Source organism: Somniosus microcephalus, chromosome 20 (assembly GCF_052327205.1).
Source record: "Somniosus microcephalus isolate GS21.2 chromosome 20, FLI_Smic_1.0, whole genome shotgun sequence".
NCBI classification, from domain to species: domain Eukaryota; kingdom Metazoa; phylum Chordata; class Chondrichthyes; order Squaliformes; family Somniosidae; genus Somniosus; species Somniosus microcephalus.
The window spans coordinates 39,795,451-39,814,370 of NC_141006.1; the positions used below are offsets into that span (position 1 = coordinate 39,795,451).

General features: G+C 44.3%; 1 protein-coding gene across 3 annotated transcripts in view; it reads left to right on the forward strand.

Annotated features, from left to right (window-relative positions):
- Nucleotides 1–18,715, forward strand: part of LOC147103137 (ficolin-1-like) — a 47,802-nt gene extending 29,087 nt beyond the window's left edge. The window contains exons 2-8 of one of the 3 annotated variants that reach the window (XM_085962470.1): nucleotides 1,580–1,714; nucleotides 4,251–4,304; nucleotides 5,547–5,588; nucleotides 6,589–6,716; nucleotides 15,871–16,000; nucleotides 16,086–16,220; nucleotides 17,536–18,715. In XM_085962470.1, coding sequence (XP_085818596.1) covers nucleotides 1,580–1,714; nucleotides 4,251–4,304; nucleotides 5,547–5,588; nucleotides 6,589–6,716; nucleotides 15,871–16,000; nucleotides 16,086–16,220; nucleotides 17,536–17,783 — 872 coding nt within the window. In that variant the 3' untranslated portion in view covers nucleotides 17,784–18,715. The remainder of the gene's footprint in view (nucleotides 1–1,579; nucleotides 1,715–4,250; nucleotides 4,305–5,546; nucleotides 5,589–6,588; nucleotides 6,717–15,870; nucleotides 16,001–16,085; nucleotides 16,221–17,535) is intronic. The other 2 variants (XM_085962468.1, XM_085962469.1) reach the window with 2 other exon arrangements.
- The last annotated feature ends 205 nt before the right edge of the window (nucleotides 18,716–18,920 follow it).

Genomic DNA, 18,920 nt, shown 5'->3' on the forward strand with positions numbered 1-18,920 from the left:
GCATAGATCATTAAAATATCATGAACATATGCAGAAAATAATCAAAAAGGCTAGTGGAATGCTGGCCTTTATATCTAGAGGACTAGAATACAAGGGGGTAGAAGTTATGCTGCAGCTATACAAAAAAAACCCTGGTTACACCACACCCTGGAGTACTGTGAGCAGTTCTGGGCACCACACCTTAGGAAGGATATATTGGCCTTGGAGGGAGTGCAGCGTAGGTTTAGCAGAATAATACCCAGACTTCAAGGGTTAAGTTACGAGGAGAGATTACACAAATTATGGTTGTATTCCCTAGAATTTAAATGGTTAAGGGGTGATCTGATCAAAGTTTTTCAAGATATTAAGGAGATCAGATAGGGTAGATAGAGAGAAACTATTTCCGCTGGTTGGGGATTCTAGGACTAGGGGGCATAGTCTAAAAGTTAGAGCCAGACCTTTCAGGAGTGAAATTAGGAAACACTTCTACACACAAAGGGTGGTAGAAGTTTGGAACTCTCCTGCAAATGGCAATTGATGCTAGATCAATTGTTAATTTTAAATCTCTGATTGAAAGCTTTTTGTTAACCAAAGGTATTAAGGGATATGGGTCAAAGACGGGTATATGGAGTTAGATCGTAGATCAGCCATGATCTCATTGAATGGCAGAACAGGCTCGAGGGGCTGAATGGCCTATTCCTGTTCCTATGTTCCTAAGACAAACAGTAGAGTTGCATTTTTTACAGACTAGCACAGTCTGGCACAGGCATAATGGACCAAATGACGACCTCCTGTGCTGTAAGATTCTATGATTCTACTTAGTATATTTTCATCTATACCGTCTGGGCATGAATTATGGCTTGGGTGGAGCACAGGGAGGAATATTGGACAGGAAGGATTGCAGGTAACAGAGCTCACCTGATTTTTCTTCCATTAATTCAAGTGGAGGGGAAATCAAGCAGAGTCTGTCATGGGTGCACACTACCCAGGCCATGCTTTATTCCCAGGTGGTACAGGTGAAAATCCCATTGCTGCTATGGCAACTTTGGGGTCCGAACTCCAAGAGGTAGCTACGGCCAGATTCAACTCACTTGGACACTGATTAAAGGCAACCAATGATGGATGGATTACAAAACCTCGTAGTTGCCCACTGTTCCACACATACATCAATCAGGGAGCACTGTGAAGGGACCAAGACATAGACGTGTTGAACGTGTCAAAGTAAATATCAAAAGTGAGTGCCTGTGAATATTGAAATGGAGCCAAGAGATGGCTCCTCAGTACTGTAATCATTCTGATCATTGCTAGTGTTGCCTTTTATTGTTCATTTTATTGTAAGTATTGATTAGTGTTAGAAGCTAGGATTGAGTAAAATAGTGCAGCTTTTCATTCCGTAGTGTATTAACTGCTTGATATATTGGACCATGGGATTTAACAAAATACCTCATAAAATGTAGAATTGTAATTGACTTTCAATTAGAATACATTTACATGCTGCTTGTTATTCAACCGTGTTCCAAGTGATCAAAAACTTTAAAATGACTAATCTTGTTATTCAACCCTACCACTAATATCCTGTTTTGTGCTTTTTCTTTCAAAGAATGTAAGGTTACAAGCCCGTGTACAATTGTTCAGGGTGCTGCTGGTGTGCCTGGAGTGCCAGGAATACCAGGGACACCAGGAATAAATGGGATTCCTGGATCCAAAGGAGATGGAGGGGGTTGTGGTTTGAAAGGTATGATATATATACTCACCCGCTCCCACTTTTTCGTGAAGCTTTTCCCTGTAATGAATAATTGCAGTGATTGGTTCTCAAAGTGAACACTAACAATACAGACTTACCATTCAAAATGCTGATTAAGATGAATGACCAATTAACCTATTGAGGGATGAATGTCCAGGAGACTGGGAGAATCGTTTCTTTGGGAATAGTGACATGGAATTTTTAAACCACTTTAAACATTCACCCCCTCCACCACCGGCATACCGTGGCTGCAGTGTGTACCATCTACAAGATGCACTGCAGCAACTCGCCAAGGCTTCTTCGGCAGCACCTCCCAAACCTGCAACCTCTTCCACCTAGAAGGACAAGGGCAGCAGGCACATGGCAACACCACCACCTCCAAGTTCCCTTCCAAGTTAAACACCACCCTGAGTTGGAAATATATCAGCTGTTCATTCATCGTCGGCGGGTCAAAATCCGGGAACTCCCTCCTTAACTGCACTGTAGGAGTACCTTCACCTTCTCAAGGGCAATTAGGGATGGACAATAAATGCTGGCCTTGCCAGCGATGCCCATATCCCGTGAATGAATAAAACAGTAATGTCCAGCTGAATGACTGGAACAGGGAGACAGAGCTTTGGTTTAATATTTCATCTAAAGGAAAACATTCCTTATAATGCAGCCCTCTCAGTTCTGGGGCTTAGTTAATTTTGCTAATTCTATTTTAGAATAAGCTCAGAGAGTTTCAGAAAACCAGACAGAAAGGAGCAAAGAAAGTGTCAGCTTGGCTCAGTAGGTAACACTTTCAGCTCTAAGTCACAGGTTATCGGTTCAAGCTCCACTCCAGAATGTAAGCATAAAATAAAGGCTACACTCCAATGTAATACTGAGGAAGTATTAGATACATAGAAGATAGGAGCAGGAGTAGGCCATTCGGCCCCTCGAGCCTGTTCTGCCATTTAATGAGATCATGGCTGATCATCCAAATTCAGTACCCTGTCCCTGCTTTCTCCCCATATCCCTTGATCCCTTTAGCCTTAAGAAATATATCTAACTCCTTCTTGAATATATTTAATGAATTGGGCTCAACTGCCTTCTGTGGTAGAGAATTCCATAGGTTCACCACTCTCTGGGTGAAGAAATTCCTTCTCATCTCTGTCCTAAATGGCTTACCCCTTATCCATAGACTGTAACCCCTGGTTCTGGACTCCCCTGCCATAGGGAACATCTTTCCTGCATCTAGTCTGTCTAGTCCTGTTAGAATTTTATAAGTTTCAATGAGATCCCCTCTCATTCTTCTAAACTCTAGCGAATATAAGCCTAATCGACCCAATCTCTCCTCATACGTCATTCCTGCCATCCCAGGTATCAGCCTGGTGAATCTTCGCTGCACTCCTTCCATGGCAAGAACATCCTTCCTCAGATAAGGCGACCAAAACGGCACACAATACTCAAGGTGTGGTCTCACCAAGGCCCTGTACAACTGCAGCAAGACATCCTTGCTCCTGTGGTATTAGTCTGCCTGTTTCAAAAGTTCAGGTGGGTGTTAGAGATCCTATTCCAATATTTGAAGATGAGCAAAGTTCTCAGTAGATTAACTGGTCATTCATTTCAATGCTATTTGTGAGATATTGCTACGTCCAAAATGACTGCTGCAATTAACAACATAACAATAACCACGGTATTCAAAGTAATTCATTCAATGGGAGCCACTAAGGGATGTGTCCAAGAGATATGATAAAGTTCTATAAATGCAAGCCTTTCAATGTTGATAATGATATGGCAATATCTTCATTTGAATGGTAATCCTGTAAAGGAACATGTTTGAGTTCATTTTGCAGCTACGAATCACATGAAATGAGTTCGAAGGTAGTTTCTGAATCCAAATGAGTTGAGTCAGATATCAGATTTATCCAAATAACTCACTTTTCAAGGAGTTGGATTTCATCTTCTTCAAGTCTGAGTTTTGGATTTTAAGAATTCAAACTATTCAGATCCATAAACAGAAGATTTGGAGCATCCAACTTTCATTCTAAAGCTGGGCTGTAAAGTGTTTTGGGATGTCCTGAGTTTGTCAAAGGCGTTAGTTGTCTTCCTAAAGTCAATCCTCATTCCTAATTGATAGAACCATTAGATTGTGATGGTAGTGAAATATCTGCAGGGGTTTGAATGAATGGGCCTCAATTCAATCAGTAGTCAACCATAAAGGGTATTAGATTATAGTATAACTTTCAAGAGACTTCATTGAATTTTCATGTGGAATATACGTACAACAGAGAATTAAATGTACAGCTTTTCAAACACTGTATAAATGTGGGTGAGTAATTGAGAATAAAACTGGTTTTCATCCCAACAAAGCAGATAAAAATTATCTTTAACTTTTTCTTCCTGGCATTTCTGTTAATTACTTAAAATATTTAAAATGTAGTTACATGTCTGACGTTACAATGTATAGACATCATTTTAGATTTGTGATGATCACTGACCGAGGATTTCTGAGTGTATCAGTTTCACAAATGTCAACAGGTGTTTTTAACATTTGTCGCAGGAGATAAGGGTGATCCAGGGATACCTGGGAAAGCTGGACCAAAGGGGGAAAGAGGTAAATATTTCAAGAAAAACCTTTGTTCAATAAATGCTGAATACGTATTACAATCAGTTCAGTGACCCGCTCATCGGGGTAGATCAAAGCGAAAATAGCGCCCTGGACGAATTTATATTTTGTCAATAGCAAAATATCGCGGATGCTGGAAATCTGAAATAACAACAGAAAATGCTGGAAATACTCAGCAGGCCAGGCAGCATCCGTGGAGAGAGAAACAGAGTTAATGACGTGGGAATTTCACCCACCTAAGTGTTTAGTAGTATTAGCGAAAAGAAATGTCTAAACCACATTGCCTCCATTAAAAACAGGGAACCTGTCAATGGGCTTGCATTCTCTAAGCAACTTTCACCTACGACTCACTCCCAAATCCCAACTATTACATATTTAAATATTTTAAAAACTCCCCTCTCTTAAACAAGGCTCAATAAAAGTCTGTGCATTAAACACAGAGGTTCTTTTGTTTATTTTATGGATTGATTGGTTTATTTAGAAGCCTGCCTGAATTCACCTGGCGCCCACCACCAGCCTTGGTAACTGCGGGCCTACCTGGCGATCTCCGTGCCGCTCTTAGCGCTCCTCCTTGTGCGCTCCCCTAGGTGAGACAGCCAGCTCACTCTGCGCTGCACATGTGGCGGCCGTTCTCCGCTCCCTCCTCCCGGCTCACACCAAGCCCGCCTCCGGTCGCTGCTCATTCCCGATGGGTGCGCTGATTGTTCCGCCCGTGGTTGTCAATCAGACAAACTGGCAGCCCACTCTTGGAGCGCCCTGTTGAAGGGTTTGGGGGCGGGGAGCGAAGGAAAGTTCTGCTCAATCTGACTGCAGAGCAATTTGCTGCTCACGATGCGTGTAAAAAAAAATGACTGAATTTACTTTTCTTTCAATCAATGTTTCAGGGTTTCCCACCAAGTCTTCTTTCGCTATCCCCTCCCCCCCCGAGCATGGCATCCTTGGCGCTCGCCCACGTCACCCACCCGTAAAGCTGGCCCTGCCTCTCATACCTTTAGCAATTCTGAAATGAATTACTACCATTAGTGGAATAAGTCATAAATCCAATTTAAGATCAAATATTACTTATCATTAAAACATTCAAAATATTCAGATGCGGTGAACCAATTTCAAAGGTATGAAATGATACAACTTTTTGTGTAAACCAGTTATTATAAAAGTGACTGTGTGTTGGGTGCCGTGTTGTGTTATACAGCACTGAGAGGCATTGACAAGCTGCTGCTGTTCACACAGGGGAAAGCACCACTCTGAGTCCTTCTTACAACTGTCATACTGGTAAGTTTTAGAGCAATTTATATCAAAAAGTCTAAGCTGCATTCTTTATGAGATTGTTTATTAAATGTACTGCTAGATTTTGCTGTGTTAATCTGATTTGTTACCTTGAATCTTTATCTTGATTTAGCAAAGAGTACTGGGTTGTAAACTCGGTAACAAGGTAGGAAGGAGATATCCTGTATATGTTCTAAACTCAGATCTTTTTTTTTTAAACGTGCCAAGGTAGTTATACCATGGAAATCCCAAATTGAGGATAATATGAAACCTAGTTAATATAGGGTTGGTCCCAAAGCAGTGCCATTGGTTTGGTAGAGTCCACCCTACCTTTCATATAGTGCAAGTTTACCTAACGACCAACATCCTCGGGTTGAGGTAAATGATGTCTTTTTGAGGTTGAGTTGGCTGCAAGATAATATGCCTGTTAATGAGAGACTGGAACCAAGTCAATAGACCCACTCAGCCAATACCTGAGCCATACAGACCAGTGTGCTACAGGGTACTGTTAATGATTGATGGGAACTTAAGGGGCAGAAACATCACTGGGACTGGGATTCTTCCCACTCAGCTCCAAAAAGACCCTGGAAGCCGATGCTTTAATAAATAGGATGGTCCTAGCTGGACAAACAGTGGGAAGTTTACAGGTGCTTTCTGTTGGTAAGCTGTTGGGTGTTGGCTGGCTATATTCCCACAGTACCTCTACACACACTGAAGAGTCACTAAACATTGTCATTGCCAAGCTGCACCTAAATTCTCTGGACTTAGGTGGATGACCTACAGGGACAGAGGATGCACTCCGTAATAGGCAAATGGAAACACTACTTATGTGGATTGCTCAACAGTTAGATTTGGAGACTCTTAAGCATGGTGGGCTTCTGCAAGTGGCTAATCAAAAACATAGCGTAAACTGGACTAAAGTTGGCCGTAGGATATAAACAAAATGTATATAAGCTGGAGGTAAACTGAATATCTCTCAGTCTCACTCATCTTTCCTTTTCATTAGGTGCTAGGAACTGTAAGCAGTTGCAGGACAGAGGAGTAACACTGAGTGGCTGGTACACCATATACCTGGAAATCTGTAAGTCACTAACGGTGTTCTGTGATATGGACACAGATGGTGGAGGATGGCTGGTGAGTGAATAATTTCAGCTTCTTTGGATTTCCTGGTGTTACTTGTGAGATGTTGGGGGTGAAATTCCAATTTGGCGGTAGCAGATTGGCCCGTTCTACACCTCATTCCATTTACTGCAATGGTGTGGAGACGCTGGAGTTGGACTGGGGTGGACAAATGTAAGAAGTCACACAACACCAGGTTATAGTCCAACAGCTTTATTTGAAGTCACAAGCTTTCGGAGGTGACGAAGGAGCAGCGCTCCGAAAGCTTGTGACCTCAAATAAAGCTGTTGCACTATAACCTGGTGTTGTGTGACTTCTTACATTTACTGCAATGGAAAGGAAAATCAGGAAAAAGGTGTATAATGGGAGTCCTATTCTCTACTGGCTATTCTGTGCCCCCACCGAAGTTACATGGAATTTACAGCACATTCGTCACTTGACCAGTGTAAGATTCGCAAAATTTCCACATTTCCCCAAAGTTATTAATAAAAGGGACCCTGCATGGACAATTTAAACAGGGTACCCAAAAGATGGCGTCCGCACCTCGTGACCAAAAGCCTGCAAGATTTTAAAAAGCTCGGACTCTCTGTGGCAGCGCAAGCAGCTGGGGAAATCGAAACCTAAAATGCAGTTTCTGTGAAAAGGACTTTGTGTTTTGGAAAAGCAGACAGCAAACATTGAATATGCATTAAGCCAGATCGTAGACAGATCAGAACTAGTTAGGCCTATACTTGAGGCCATCAAGTTGTCTGCATAAATAATCGGAAACAGCTTAAGGAAGCCATCAAGGCTGGACAGGCCGATTAGAATGCATTAATAACAATACAGCTCGGACATCAGACCATTAGGTGCGATAAATGGCCATCTAAAACCAGTTATTTTAGATTACTATAATTATTTAAAACAGCCCGCCAAAATTGGAACAATGAAGTTACCTGATTTGGCGTGCAGATAAGGGCCATTCGAAAGGAGTGTAACTGCAGGCCCCAGGTAGCAATCTCTTTCTTGGCTCTTGCTCTCGTGGCTCCGGCCTCTTGGGCTGCCGCTGCCCGTACTCGTGCCCTGGCCTCGTGGCGGGTTCTCTCCTCGCTCCCTGCGGTGAGCTTCCAGCAGTCTAGGACACCATAACAAGTGCAGGGGAGGAGAACGAGACCCGAGTCCCTAGTCATCCAGGATGCCCAGGCCGCAAAAAGGGGCGAGACGAAACTGAGTAGGCAGCCCAGGACTTGTATGGTAACCGAACGAGACGAGACGAAAAGAGACGAAGAAGAAGGTGACAACTCGATAACAGCAGAGCAGGGCAGCGAAAAACGTTTTGATGAGGCCAAGCGCCTAATTATAAGCTGGCGCTTGGTGAGACGAACATCTTGTTGAACACTGCGATAATGCAGGTGTCCACGCCACAACGAATATACTGGCGTTTGACACATAGGTAGCAAAAATCTAAATGGCAAAGACTGTTAACTGTCCGATAAACATAACGTTACCGCCACTGACCGCCTGAGGGAGAAGAAGAGGAGAACCCATCGAGACGAGACGACGACGGTAGCGGAGGAGAAGAAGGTGTGTCGCAGTAGCAGCTCCAGCACCGCGCCCCTGAAGACCATGTGGCGACGGGGTATCTAAGAGGACAGAGAACCAAACCTCAAAACCTGCATTTCGTTAACAGTTGGCTTTGCTTTGGATTGGTGAGCATGAATTCTGACCCCTCATAGCTTAATCTAGTTAGGTATAGGGGGTGGGATAAGGATAAGGGGATTTGAACCGCTCACCAACAGTCAGGGGCATAACTGACTGGGCGCACGCGCCACACCTGCCACCCCCCCCTTACACCATTACGTAATAACCTGATTAATGTTGGCCATTTCACTAGTTCTGTAATATTCATGGAATAAAAATTCTGCTTCCATGCACTGAAAGTGTAGCTTTCTGTCCTGTATTCTATTGTATTGTGCTGGTATATACATTATGACTATTTATATTTTAACCCATTTAGTAATAAAATGTAAACTACTATATTATATATATGATGATCTTAGTTATTCTTCAAATAAAATTATATGTTACCATGGGTAAGAGAGAGTGCATCTAAGATAGACAAGATAGACAGCCTAGCCAGGAAAATCATTGTCAGGTATTTCTTTTAAAACTTTTATACCAGAACCATGTAAGCTTTTACTATTAGAATGTTACCCCAGGTAATGTTCTTTTCATCCAGAAGCTTTAGTTGTGGAAGGAACACTTGAATGTTCCTTGGATTTCCTGAATGAGATAAACTTACTTATAAAGGCAAATTGTGCCATATTGTTAGGCTTCCTTGTACAGTGGCCAATGTACTTTGGGAATTAGGTTGAGACACCCAAAATTTATTACATTTAAGATCTTTATAGGAGGAAGATACATTACTTTAACCCCATGAAATCTGCATATGGGGAAATCAGAGGCAGCTGAAATTCAATGTAAACATGTGGCACAATACATATCACAAGGGCATGAACAAACCCAGCCAGCAGCTTTCACATAAGTATTACATATATATAGAACATAAAATAAAACTGCAATTAAATAGTTGCATTTTAGTCCTACAACACAAGTTATCTCAATTCAGAGCGCACAATGGTGGCAAAATTGGGGGCACTACGAGGCCCCTTAAGGTTCCAAAATGGCATCTGCGGCGTGCGTGCACACTTCTGACGCGAAGTGCGCCGGACCCCATATTGGTAAAGGGGTTAGTGTGTGTGCACCTAACATCTGTCGGCAGCATGCAGAACAGGCAGATCATGACGTCAATCAGTGTGCACTGCTGATTTGACACCAGTGCTGCCATTTTGAAGCTCCACACTCCAGCCTACGCCCTGTCTTAACCTCGCACAGCTGAACACAACGTTGAGCAGTATGAAGGGCACCCCACCAGCACTATTTAATGGGATCATCAACTACTTACATGTTAGTTGCTGGTTTATTTCTTCTGGCTGTTGCTACAATTCTGCACGTTTTGGGTGTTTTCCATAGCTGTTTTAAGTTTCAAAAGTCTACAGGGAGTTGTGTGGCAGATGTGAAGTACTTTTTTGCTGACTTCAAGGCTTCTGCACAAACCCATTGCTCCAAGACATGGGTGCACTAGTAGGCCTTCCTCTTGGAATCGAGCATGACTGGGAGAATGAGCAGAGGCCACACGGAGCAGGACAAGCTGCTGGAAGAGGGAGGAGGAGGAGGGGGAGAAGGGCTCTCAGCAGGAGGCCAGATCCGCCCAGGGTGTTCAGGGAGTAATTCTCCTGCCTGAACTTCAGCGACAACCAATGTTTGAGATGTCTGTGCTTTACTAAGGAGGTTATCACTGAAATCTGCTATCTGCTGCAGTCACAACTCCAACCTCAGAGCAGGGCAAGGAACACATTGCCATGGCTGGGAATGTAAATGTGGCCATGAACTTTTATGTGCCTGACTCCTTCCAGGCTCGATATTAGCAATATCTCCCAGTTTGCACTGTTACATAAGGAGGGTCACTGAGGCTCTCTATTCAAAGAGAGATAGGTTCATTTCATTCCCTCTTGCCAGAGAGAAGCAGGCGGAGCGAGCAGGAGGGTTTGCAAAGATTGCAGGCTTTCCCATGGTGCAAGATGCTATTGACTGCCGCACATTGCTTTGCATGTGCCTCATGTCAACTCTGCCCTGTACCAGAACCGAAAGGGATTCCACTCCCTCAATGCGCAGCTTTTGTGTGACCATAGACAGTGCATCATGCCGGCCAATGCCTGGGATCCTGGCAGCAGTTATGATGCATTAATCCTGCAGCAGTCCTCTGTGCCAGATGTAGTTCAACCACCATGGCAAATCAAAGGATGGGTACCGGGCGAGAAGGGCTATCCGCTGACGACATGGCTCATGACTCCGGTTCGCAACCCATGCACACATGTGCAGCAGGTATAAAATGAGAGGCATGCTGCCACAAGAAATCTGATAGAGCAGACCATTGGCATGCTGAAGTAATGATTCCGCTGCCTGGACCGCTCTGGAGGAGCCCTGCTGTACTCGGCGGGTCTCAAGATTTGTGGTGGTACACTGCATGCTGCACAGCCTCGCCATCATGAGGGAACAGCCCTTGCCACCACCTATCAGGCGAGAAGCTGAAGTGCGAGTAGTAGGAAGATGGGGGAGGATGATGAGGAGGAGACGGAAGAGGAGGAGGTGGAAGAGGAGGAAAAGGAAGCGAGGCTGCAACCTAGACAGCCCCTTTCTGCTCGGACTGTATGTGAACAACTAATTCAAGTACGATACCAGTAACCTCAATCCCAATTCCCCATTCACCATCAGTCCCACACTCCTTACCTTCCCTCTGTCACTGACTATCACATTGTCCTCTTGCCCACAATGCAAAAATAAAAGCCAAAACAAAATACACATTCAAATCCAAATTTATAAATTAAATCATGCCATATTGCATACAAAAATAAAGTGATCAACCTTGTATATTCCCTTAGTGCCTGTCTTCCATGTTCCTTTGCCTGTCCTAGTGCTCCTACGAGGTGCTACCCCAGAGGCTGCAGCATGCCTGGTGGAAGGCTGCTGACTTTGAGTGGAGGAGACTGCAGATGGCCTTGGAGGTCAACCTCAAGCAGCTGTGGGTCCAGAAGGCCCAGCTTCAGACTGCACTTGGCGGCAGCAGTCTGGGCTGGCTGGATGACAGGCAACAACAGCAAGGGCACTGGCAGAGTGACAGGGGTGCGAGCACAAATGCTGCCATCCTGAGAGAAGACAACAGGTTCGTGCTCCATGGAGCCACTACCACTCTCCCAGACGGGGCTTCATCAGTCCTAGTAATCTGTTGGAGGACAGACTGCTGGACTGCTGTGACACCCTGGAAGCCTCTTTCCATGCTGGTATCTAGAGCCATGATGGCAGTAGTCTGAGCTTCCACGGCAGCACTCAGTCGTTGGGTGGCTGCTGCTTGTGCTGCAATGGAAGTTGAGACATTGATCATCAGACGCTACATCATGGTTGGTTCCCAAGTGTGTTGGTGGAGTTGGCCACCAGTTCCATGCTAGAAAGGATGGGCTCCAAGCTCTGCGCAAAAGTTGGTGCTGGACTCCTCCATGCTCCTTGACATTGAACACAGGCTTTCTGGCAGGCTTCCCAATGCACCAAGCATTTCGGTGTGTACACCCATCAGCCTTTATCTGCAGCTTGGCCCATCAAAGTCCTCATCCTCTGCAGCAGAACTCGTGTGTGACCTCACCCTCCAGCGAGCTGGCACCTGCAGTATCCTTACCCCCTGCCCTCCCTGCAGTGCACTTGGGCCTGGTGCCGCGCCACATGCAGTTTCCGCCTCTATGCTATCCTCTGAAATATGCGCAGTGTCAGTATCTGAGCTGATGGCTGCAAGAGCGAAATCAAGTGATGGAGTGTCTTCATCATCACTGTCTTCCTGCTCTTCCACCACTACCTGCGCAGGGTGCAGTTCCTGGGTATCTGAAATGAAAAAGGGACAAGGGTTAGGTTGTGGTGAGGGGAGAGCAGAAAGTAAGAAGTGCCTGCTTTCACCATCTGCAGCTTGTGAATCTGAGGAGAGTTAGGGATGAGGGAGAAGTGAGATGTGAGAAGGAGAATTAGGTATGAGGATACCGTCATCTTCAAGGGCTTTAGCCCTGCCAGTGGCCATGGCCTCAGCAATGGTGCTTCCCATAATGGCCAGCACCGTCTCCTTCATGGGGGTTAGAACATGCAGGCGCACCTCTCCCTCTCTGGTTAGTTCCTGCTGCCTCCGGTTCTGCCCCACCTTCTCCTGCAAGTGAGAGGCAAGTGTGTCAGTGAGTGTCGAGCAATATGTTTGGGTGAAAAGGCTGTCATGGTCGAACAACTGGCAGAGTGTACAAGCTGTGAGATGTGGGTGTGAGGCTTGCAATAGTGTTAAGCGTATGAGGGTAAGGTGAAGCATATGAATGTTAGGTATGAGTCCTAATTGATAAAAATTGTTGGTAGGTGAGTGATGGGGGTGTGGTGAATTGAGCAGTGGCTGAGGCTAGTGGTGCAGTTGGTAGGATATGACATTTGAAGATGCATTCACTTACTTTGACCACTCAAGTGAGGTCATGAAACTTCTTGCGGTACTGCGTTCAGGTCCTTGGGGCTAAACTCCTGGTATTGACCTCCACGGCTATCTGTTCCCACTGCCTTCGCATTGTGTGTCTGGAGGGCCTCCTGCCCCCCTCGGGATACAGGACATCTCTTCTCCTTTCCACATCCTCCACCAAGACCTCCAGTGCAGTAACCGTAATCCTGGGTGCCCGCTCTCTCCCATGGTCAGCCATTCCTCACTCTTTCCCGGTTCAGTTGTAGAGTAAACTCCCAGCACATGCTCCTGCCACAATGCACCTCCCCTTTAAGAGGTGAAGACTTGCTTTAAGTAGTGCAAGTTAGTAACAATATTGGGCTCCCTGCTGATGTGTGCAGCTAATGAACAGTGTGGGTACCGCTGGCTGCATGCAGCAATCATTATAATGAGCAGACAGCACAAAGTTGGCGTGCTGCCTGCATTACACTCAATGGGCGTGGGTTACTCGGGCCTCATGATCCCCGCGCCTGTTTTGGGGGGTAATCCAATTTAACCCTCAGTACCTTTCTAAATCCGTTAAACAATACAACAAAATTAGATTTCAAAAGCTATTGCATAAAGGAAGGAAAAGTAAGTGCCACAGGTATACTATGGATGGTGTAGAAATAGCTAAAGGGGAAGTGGGAAGGATCTGGGAGATAGTAGATTCAGCAGTTAACATGTCAAATCACTGCAAAGTTAAACAGACTGTTGCCAGATCAGCTGAGTATAAACCAGAAGGTGTCTTGCTAAAACCGTGTCATGCCCTGAAGAGAATACATCTTAAGGACTGTGTGCAACTTTAGTTCCCAAGACATGAGTGAAACATCCAAACCATGGAGCCAGTGCAGAGGAGGAGCGTTGAGGCAGTTGCCTGGCATCAAAGGATTGAGTTATGAGAAACTGGCATTCTTCATCCTTAAAAGGAGACGATCGAGAAGAGACCTTATAGAAATATATAAGATGTTAAACAGCACAGGTAAGGTAAATCCCGAGCACAGTTTCAGGGTGTGCCAGAATATTGGAACTAGGGCTTTATTTCCCCTGGATGATGTGTCATTAATTAGGTTTCAAGGGGGATAAATTCGTTATCACCCCGTTTGGGGCGCAATTATCGGCCGGGCGCAAAGTTTAGCACCTGGCGCTAATTATTGCCTCTGACTGCAAACTTGGCTTCTATCGCCCCTGGAGGTGATTGGAGCGCTAAATCAGGCACTACACACCTCTCTTAAGGCGCTAATGCTGAGGAGCGAGGCGACATCTCAGAGCGCTGGCGAAGCTCATGTGATGTCAGTCAGCAATGGAACACAGACACACTGGCGCTGGCCAATTCTTAAAGGGGAGGGTCGATCTTGCTCTCCATCCACACCCTGCTCATTGCAGCCTTGAATCTCAGCCTGGAGAGACCTGTACATCAAATCTGCTGGAAAGAACAATAGAGAGGCCCAGGGAAAGAGCTCAGAGTGCAGCCCCCATAGTCTCTTCTAAATCGATGCAAGGAAGGTCAAAATGAACCTGCAAAGTGCTGCTCAGTACCCAAAGCTCCTTCATACAGCGTTGAATCTCTCCAGAAGTCTCTGGGCTGGATTTTCATTGAGGAGGCGGGACAACTTTCGGGGTTGTAGTCCCGCCTCCATCGAGTTGAAGCCAACCCACGCGATTTTGACTTGATTGACCTTGTTGAGCCCACCCAGCGGGCTCAGCAGGCCAATTAAGGGCCACCTGGCAACAGGTGACATCACAGATTGATATTCCATCTGTCAAGACCTTTTGACAGATGAAACATCAGCGTTTCACAGCTGTTTGAAGCTGTCAAACACTGACAATCTGTACTCCAAGTTAATTCCTTCCTCTCAGGGTGATTTAGAGATCTCTCCGGAACAGAAAGCTGAATGCTGCAATTTTTGAGAGATCGCGGCCATTCTGCTTTCTGTGCCAGTGAGATGAGGGACTCCCAAGACCTGAAGGAAGGAAGGCCGTAAAGGTAAGTAAAACTTCTTTAAACACTTTAAACACACCAAACACACTTACCTCTGCACTCATGCACCCATCACTCACCTGAACACCGGACATCTCAACCCCTCCAAGCCCTTCAGCTCGACGGCCCGCCTCGCTAACTTGGCGTGGTTTAGAGCCGTCGGGAATCCCACACTTCAGCAATAAAAATAGGGATTAGGCTAAAAACTGCCTGTTAACTACCTGTTAACAGGTAGTTAATTGGCACTAATCCCCATTCCACCTCGGGGAGGCGGGTCCCAGTGCGGGTCGGGTAACCGCCTCCTTTGAAACTGGCATGGAGGCGGGTTGGGGGTGGGATGGGTTCGTGCCAACCGATTTCGGGATTTTAACCCTCCCACACGCCTCCAATCCCGCCTCCACGGTCCAATGAAAATCCTGCCCTCTCTCTCTCAGAATGCGTGGTGCAAAAATGTCGCCGACAAAAAAAGGCAGGATGCGGTCACCTTTAAATAGCGCTCCCCCAGTCCCTTCCTGGCTGCAAAACGCTCCCCTCACCCTGTCGTTGCTAGCGGCAGGCGGTAAGGCAGGGGGCGCCACTCAATATCCGGTCCGGGGTGCTACCGGGGCGTTGCACGCTCGACTGACGTCACGATCTGCGGGCGCAGGAGATCGTGGCGGTAGTGTTTAGCGCCGCCGTAAAATGTCTGGTCAATTTCACGAGCGGCGTAAAAATCGGCACGCCCGGGCGATAGTTGCTTTGCGCCCCATTAGCGCCCTAGGGCGCTAACGGGAGGCGCAGAGCAACCAAATTGTTCCCCCCAACAATTTTATATTGTCACTTAAGAGTGGGAGAAATTTCTATACATAGATAATAGGACATGTTTTGTCATAGGAAATAACTGAGACAGAGACCATTGCATGGTTTAAGGGAAAAGGATGAATAATTGAAGCAGAGGCTGATACTGAACTATGGGGAGGGATCAGTGCTGTGGAATTAGATCTGAATTGCTCCAGCAAAGAACTGACAAACATAACAAGGCAAATGGCTCCTTCTCTGCTGTAGATTCCCATGGTGCTATGGTTTGATTAAACTGTACCATCGTGTTTCCATGTCTTTAGGTATTCCAGAAGCGCATGGATGGGTCTGTTTCTTTTTATCGAGGCTGGACTAGCTACAAGAAAGGATTTGGGAATCAACTCTCAGAATTCTGGCTGGGAAATGACAACATTCATGCGCTGACAAAAACAGGTCATTTGAAACTAATTTTTAAAATCATATCGAATGTTTATTCAATTTTTCCTAATTAAACATTTATCCACTTTTATTTCTCCAGGCATTTTTCAGTTGCGTATAGATGTGAAGGATTTTGAAGGCAAACTAGGATTTGCTGAATATAAATCTTTTAAGATCCTCGATGAATCTGAGAAATACAGACTTATTTTGGGGGAATACACAGTCGGTGATATAGGTATGAAATCCTTTTCTTCCAATGTGAAGAGTGTAGCCTTTAGTGTGACTGTATATCCCAATTGTAAATCTGAGGAAATATCCCAACATAAAAAGCCAAATCCAAGTACCAGCTGTTAATCAATGACGTACATTTCTACTAGCCTGCATTGTACAAACATACGACCAACTTCCAGTATGTCAGAGGGAATCTAAAGCGGAATTTTCAGTTAGGCACAGAATTCAGAATGTGTGTCTGAGCTCTGCAAAAGTGAAGTTAGAATTTGGATCTTTATTTTTGCAGTGTTTGTGCGCTGTTGTCTGTCTGAGCATTTCTGAATTGGGGGAAATGCAAAACTATTCAAAAAAGAAGCAACTTGAGCGATTGCCCCAAACACACCCACATCAGGAGCACAACTTGGCAGATATATGTGGTTTCCCACTGGTTGAAGCTTTTAATTCTGTTAAATGATTCTCTTATCTGTGGTTTATATTCCTGTAAGGCACCAATAAAAAGTAAGTCCCAACATTAGCACTGATCCTTATTGTGATCATTATATTACAGTGACTTATTGGCAATAACTAGGTGCCATTAAACATAATAGAGACACAATAACATCCCAGACCTATTGCTGCATTTCCCCTTTGACTTGTCCAGTTTGGAGTCACTTTCATTGCCAATTACCTCAGATTGATTCACCATATGGTGCTGCTTTCACTGTGCTACTGCTCCACGCGTGTATCCAAGAGTGCACGGGCAAAGTTTTGTCGTCCCTGATCTCAGTGGGACCCACAATTAGGTGCAGTCAGCAGTACAGCTAAGGCTCACCAACTGCACGCCACACACACAAACAGTATTCTGAGAATGAGGGGTGCAGTATATCGAAAGAAAGAAGTAATGGACAGAGAAAGAAAGAAAGACTTACATTTATATAGCGCCTTTCACGACCACCAGACGTCTCAAAGCACTTTACAGCCAATGAAGTACTTTAGAAGTGGAGTCACTGTTTTAATGTAGGAAACGCGGCAGCCAATTTGCGCACAGCAAGCTCCCACAAACAGCAAAGTGATAATGACCAGATAATCTGTTTTTGTTATGTTGGTTGAGGGATAAATATTGGCCAGGACACCGGGGATAACTCCCCTGCTCTTCTTCGAAATAGTGCCATGGGATCTTTTACGACCACCTGAGAGAGCGGACGGGGCCTCGGTTTAACGTCTCATCTAGAATAAATGCTTGACATTGTGATACTATTTTAAAAAACATTATTGATATTTATCCTATTGTGCTGTGGATTTTTTGCATTAATTAATTAATTATTTTTTGATTTTTGCAGGTGATTCGCTTAATCAGCACAATAACTATTCATTTAGCACACATGACAGAGACAACGACGCCGATTCTAGACATTGTGCTGCAACATACAATGGAGCTTGGTGGTATTCAAAGTGTCATTTTTCAAACCTTAATGGTCTTTATCTAAAAGGCAATCATTCTTCTTATGCAAATGGGATAAACTGGCGTACAGGAAAAGGCTATCATTATTCCTACAAATACGTGGACATGAAAATTAGGCCAGAATAAAGATTGTGTTTGGTTTCTCCGATTCAACACAATAAAGGAGCCAATTAATGTTTTTCTCAACCTTCATGGAAAGCAGAATTGTTAGTCATTACCTTTGATACAGGAGCTGGGGCTTTAGAAAATAAGACAGGTTTCTTGTGTAACATGAGATATACAGCGATGAGCACAATATTCACAGTAATATCCAGTTCGTATTCAAATAATATCCTTTATATTTTAATAACAGCTATTAATGATTAAGGTATTCTTTGTTCATTGCTGCAGTGCTTTTCTAATATGAAAGGTGCCTCAGCAACAGAGCAAATAGTAATAGGGATTCTCCACGTGGAAAATGTTTTAGTGTAGTTATCAATTCTCAACAGTACATTTATGTATATTTTCTGGCACAAAGTGTGAGATGCTTTTCACTTCTGATCAGAATAGGACAGACACACAGACCATGCTCTGCCGACGTGATCATTTGGGTCGGCCCCTAATCCTCATTGCTCCCACATTTCTGAAGTCCCTATTAAAATGGTGCCCTTACCTGACCAATCCGCTGAGATCAGTAACTTGTACCCGTTCAGTAGCGTCACTACCTGCTGTTTCCGTGACTATTTGTAAAGCAGGTATTTCAAATATATTTGTGAAACTTAACATCAGCAAAATTCATTTAACTGTAACAATTTAAAATGTAATAACTACAAAATATTTAGGGGCCTACAGGACATGTTGCTTTGAGTTGTCCCAGAATCACATGGAGTGTATCATATATTGGTGTCTGTTTCGTCTTTAACTGTTGCTATTTGAAAGTGAAAGTTACTTTCACATTTAACCAATAATTCTACACAAGGATCTTTATTACTTAACAGATTCCTGTATCCCATTGAAATAATGGAACATTATAAAATAATAAAAATCAGTGATGCGTTATCAAAAATTACCTTGAATCGTTAATACATTCAAATACTGAAAGTCCAGCATTACATCTGTACACTGAACCATTATAGATTGGAATTTAGGATTGGAATTCTGAAATGATCACACACCAAATCAAAGAATTTACAATAAGATTGAAAATAAATCAACTCTGGTAAAATAAAAACTAAGAGCAGATCAGCTGGTTCTGTCTCTTCCTCTCCCTTCTGTCATTTTACT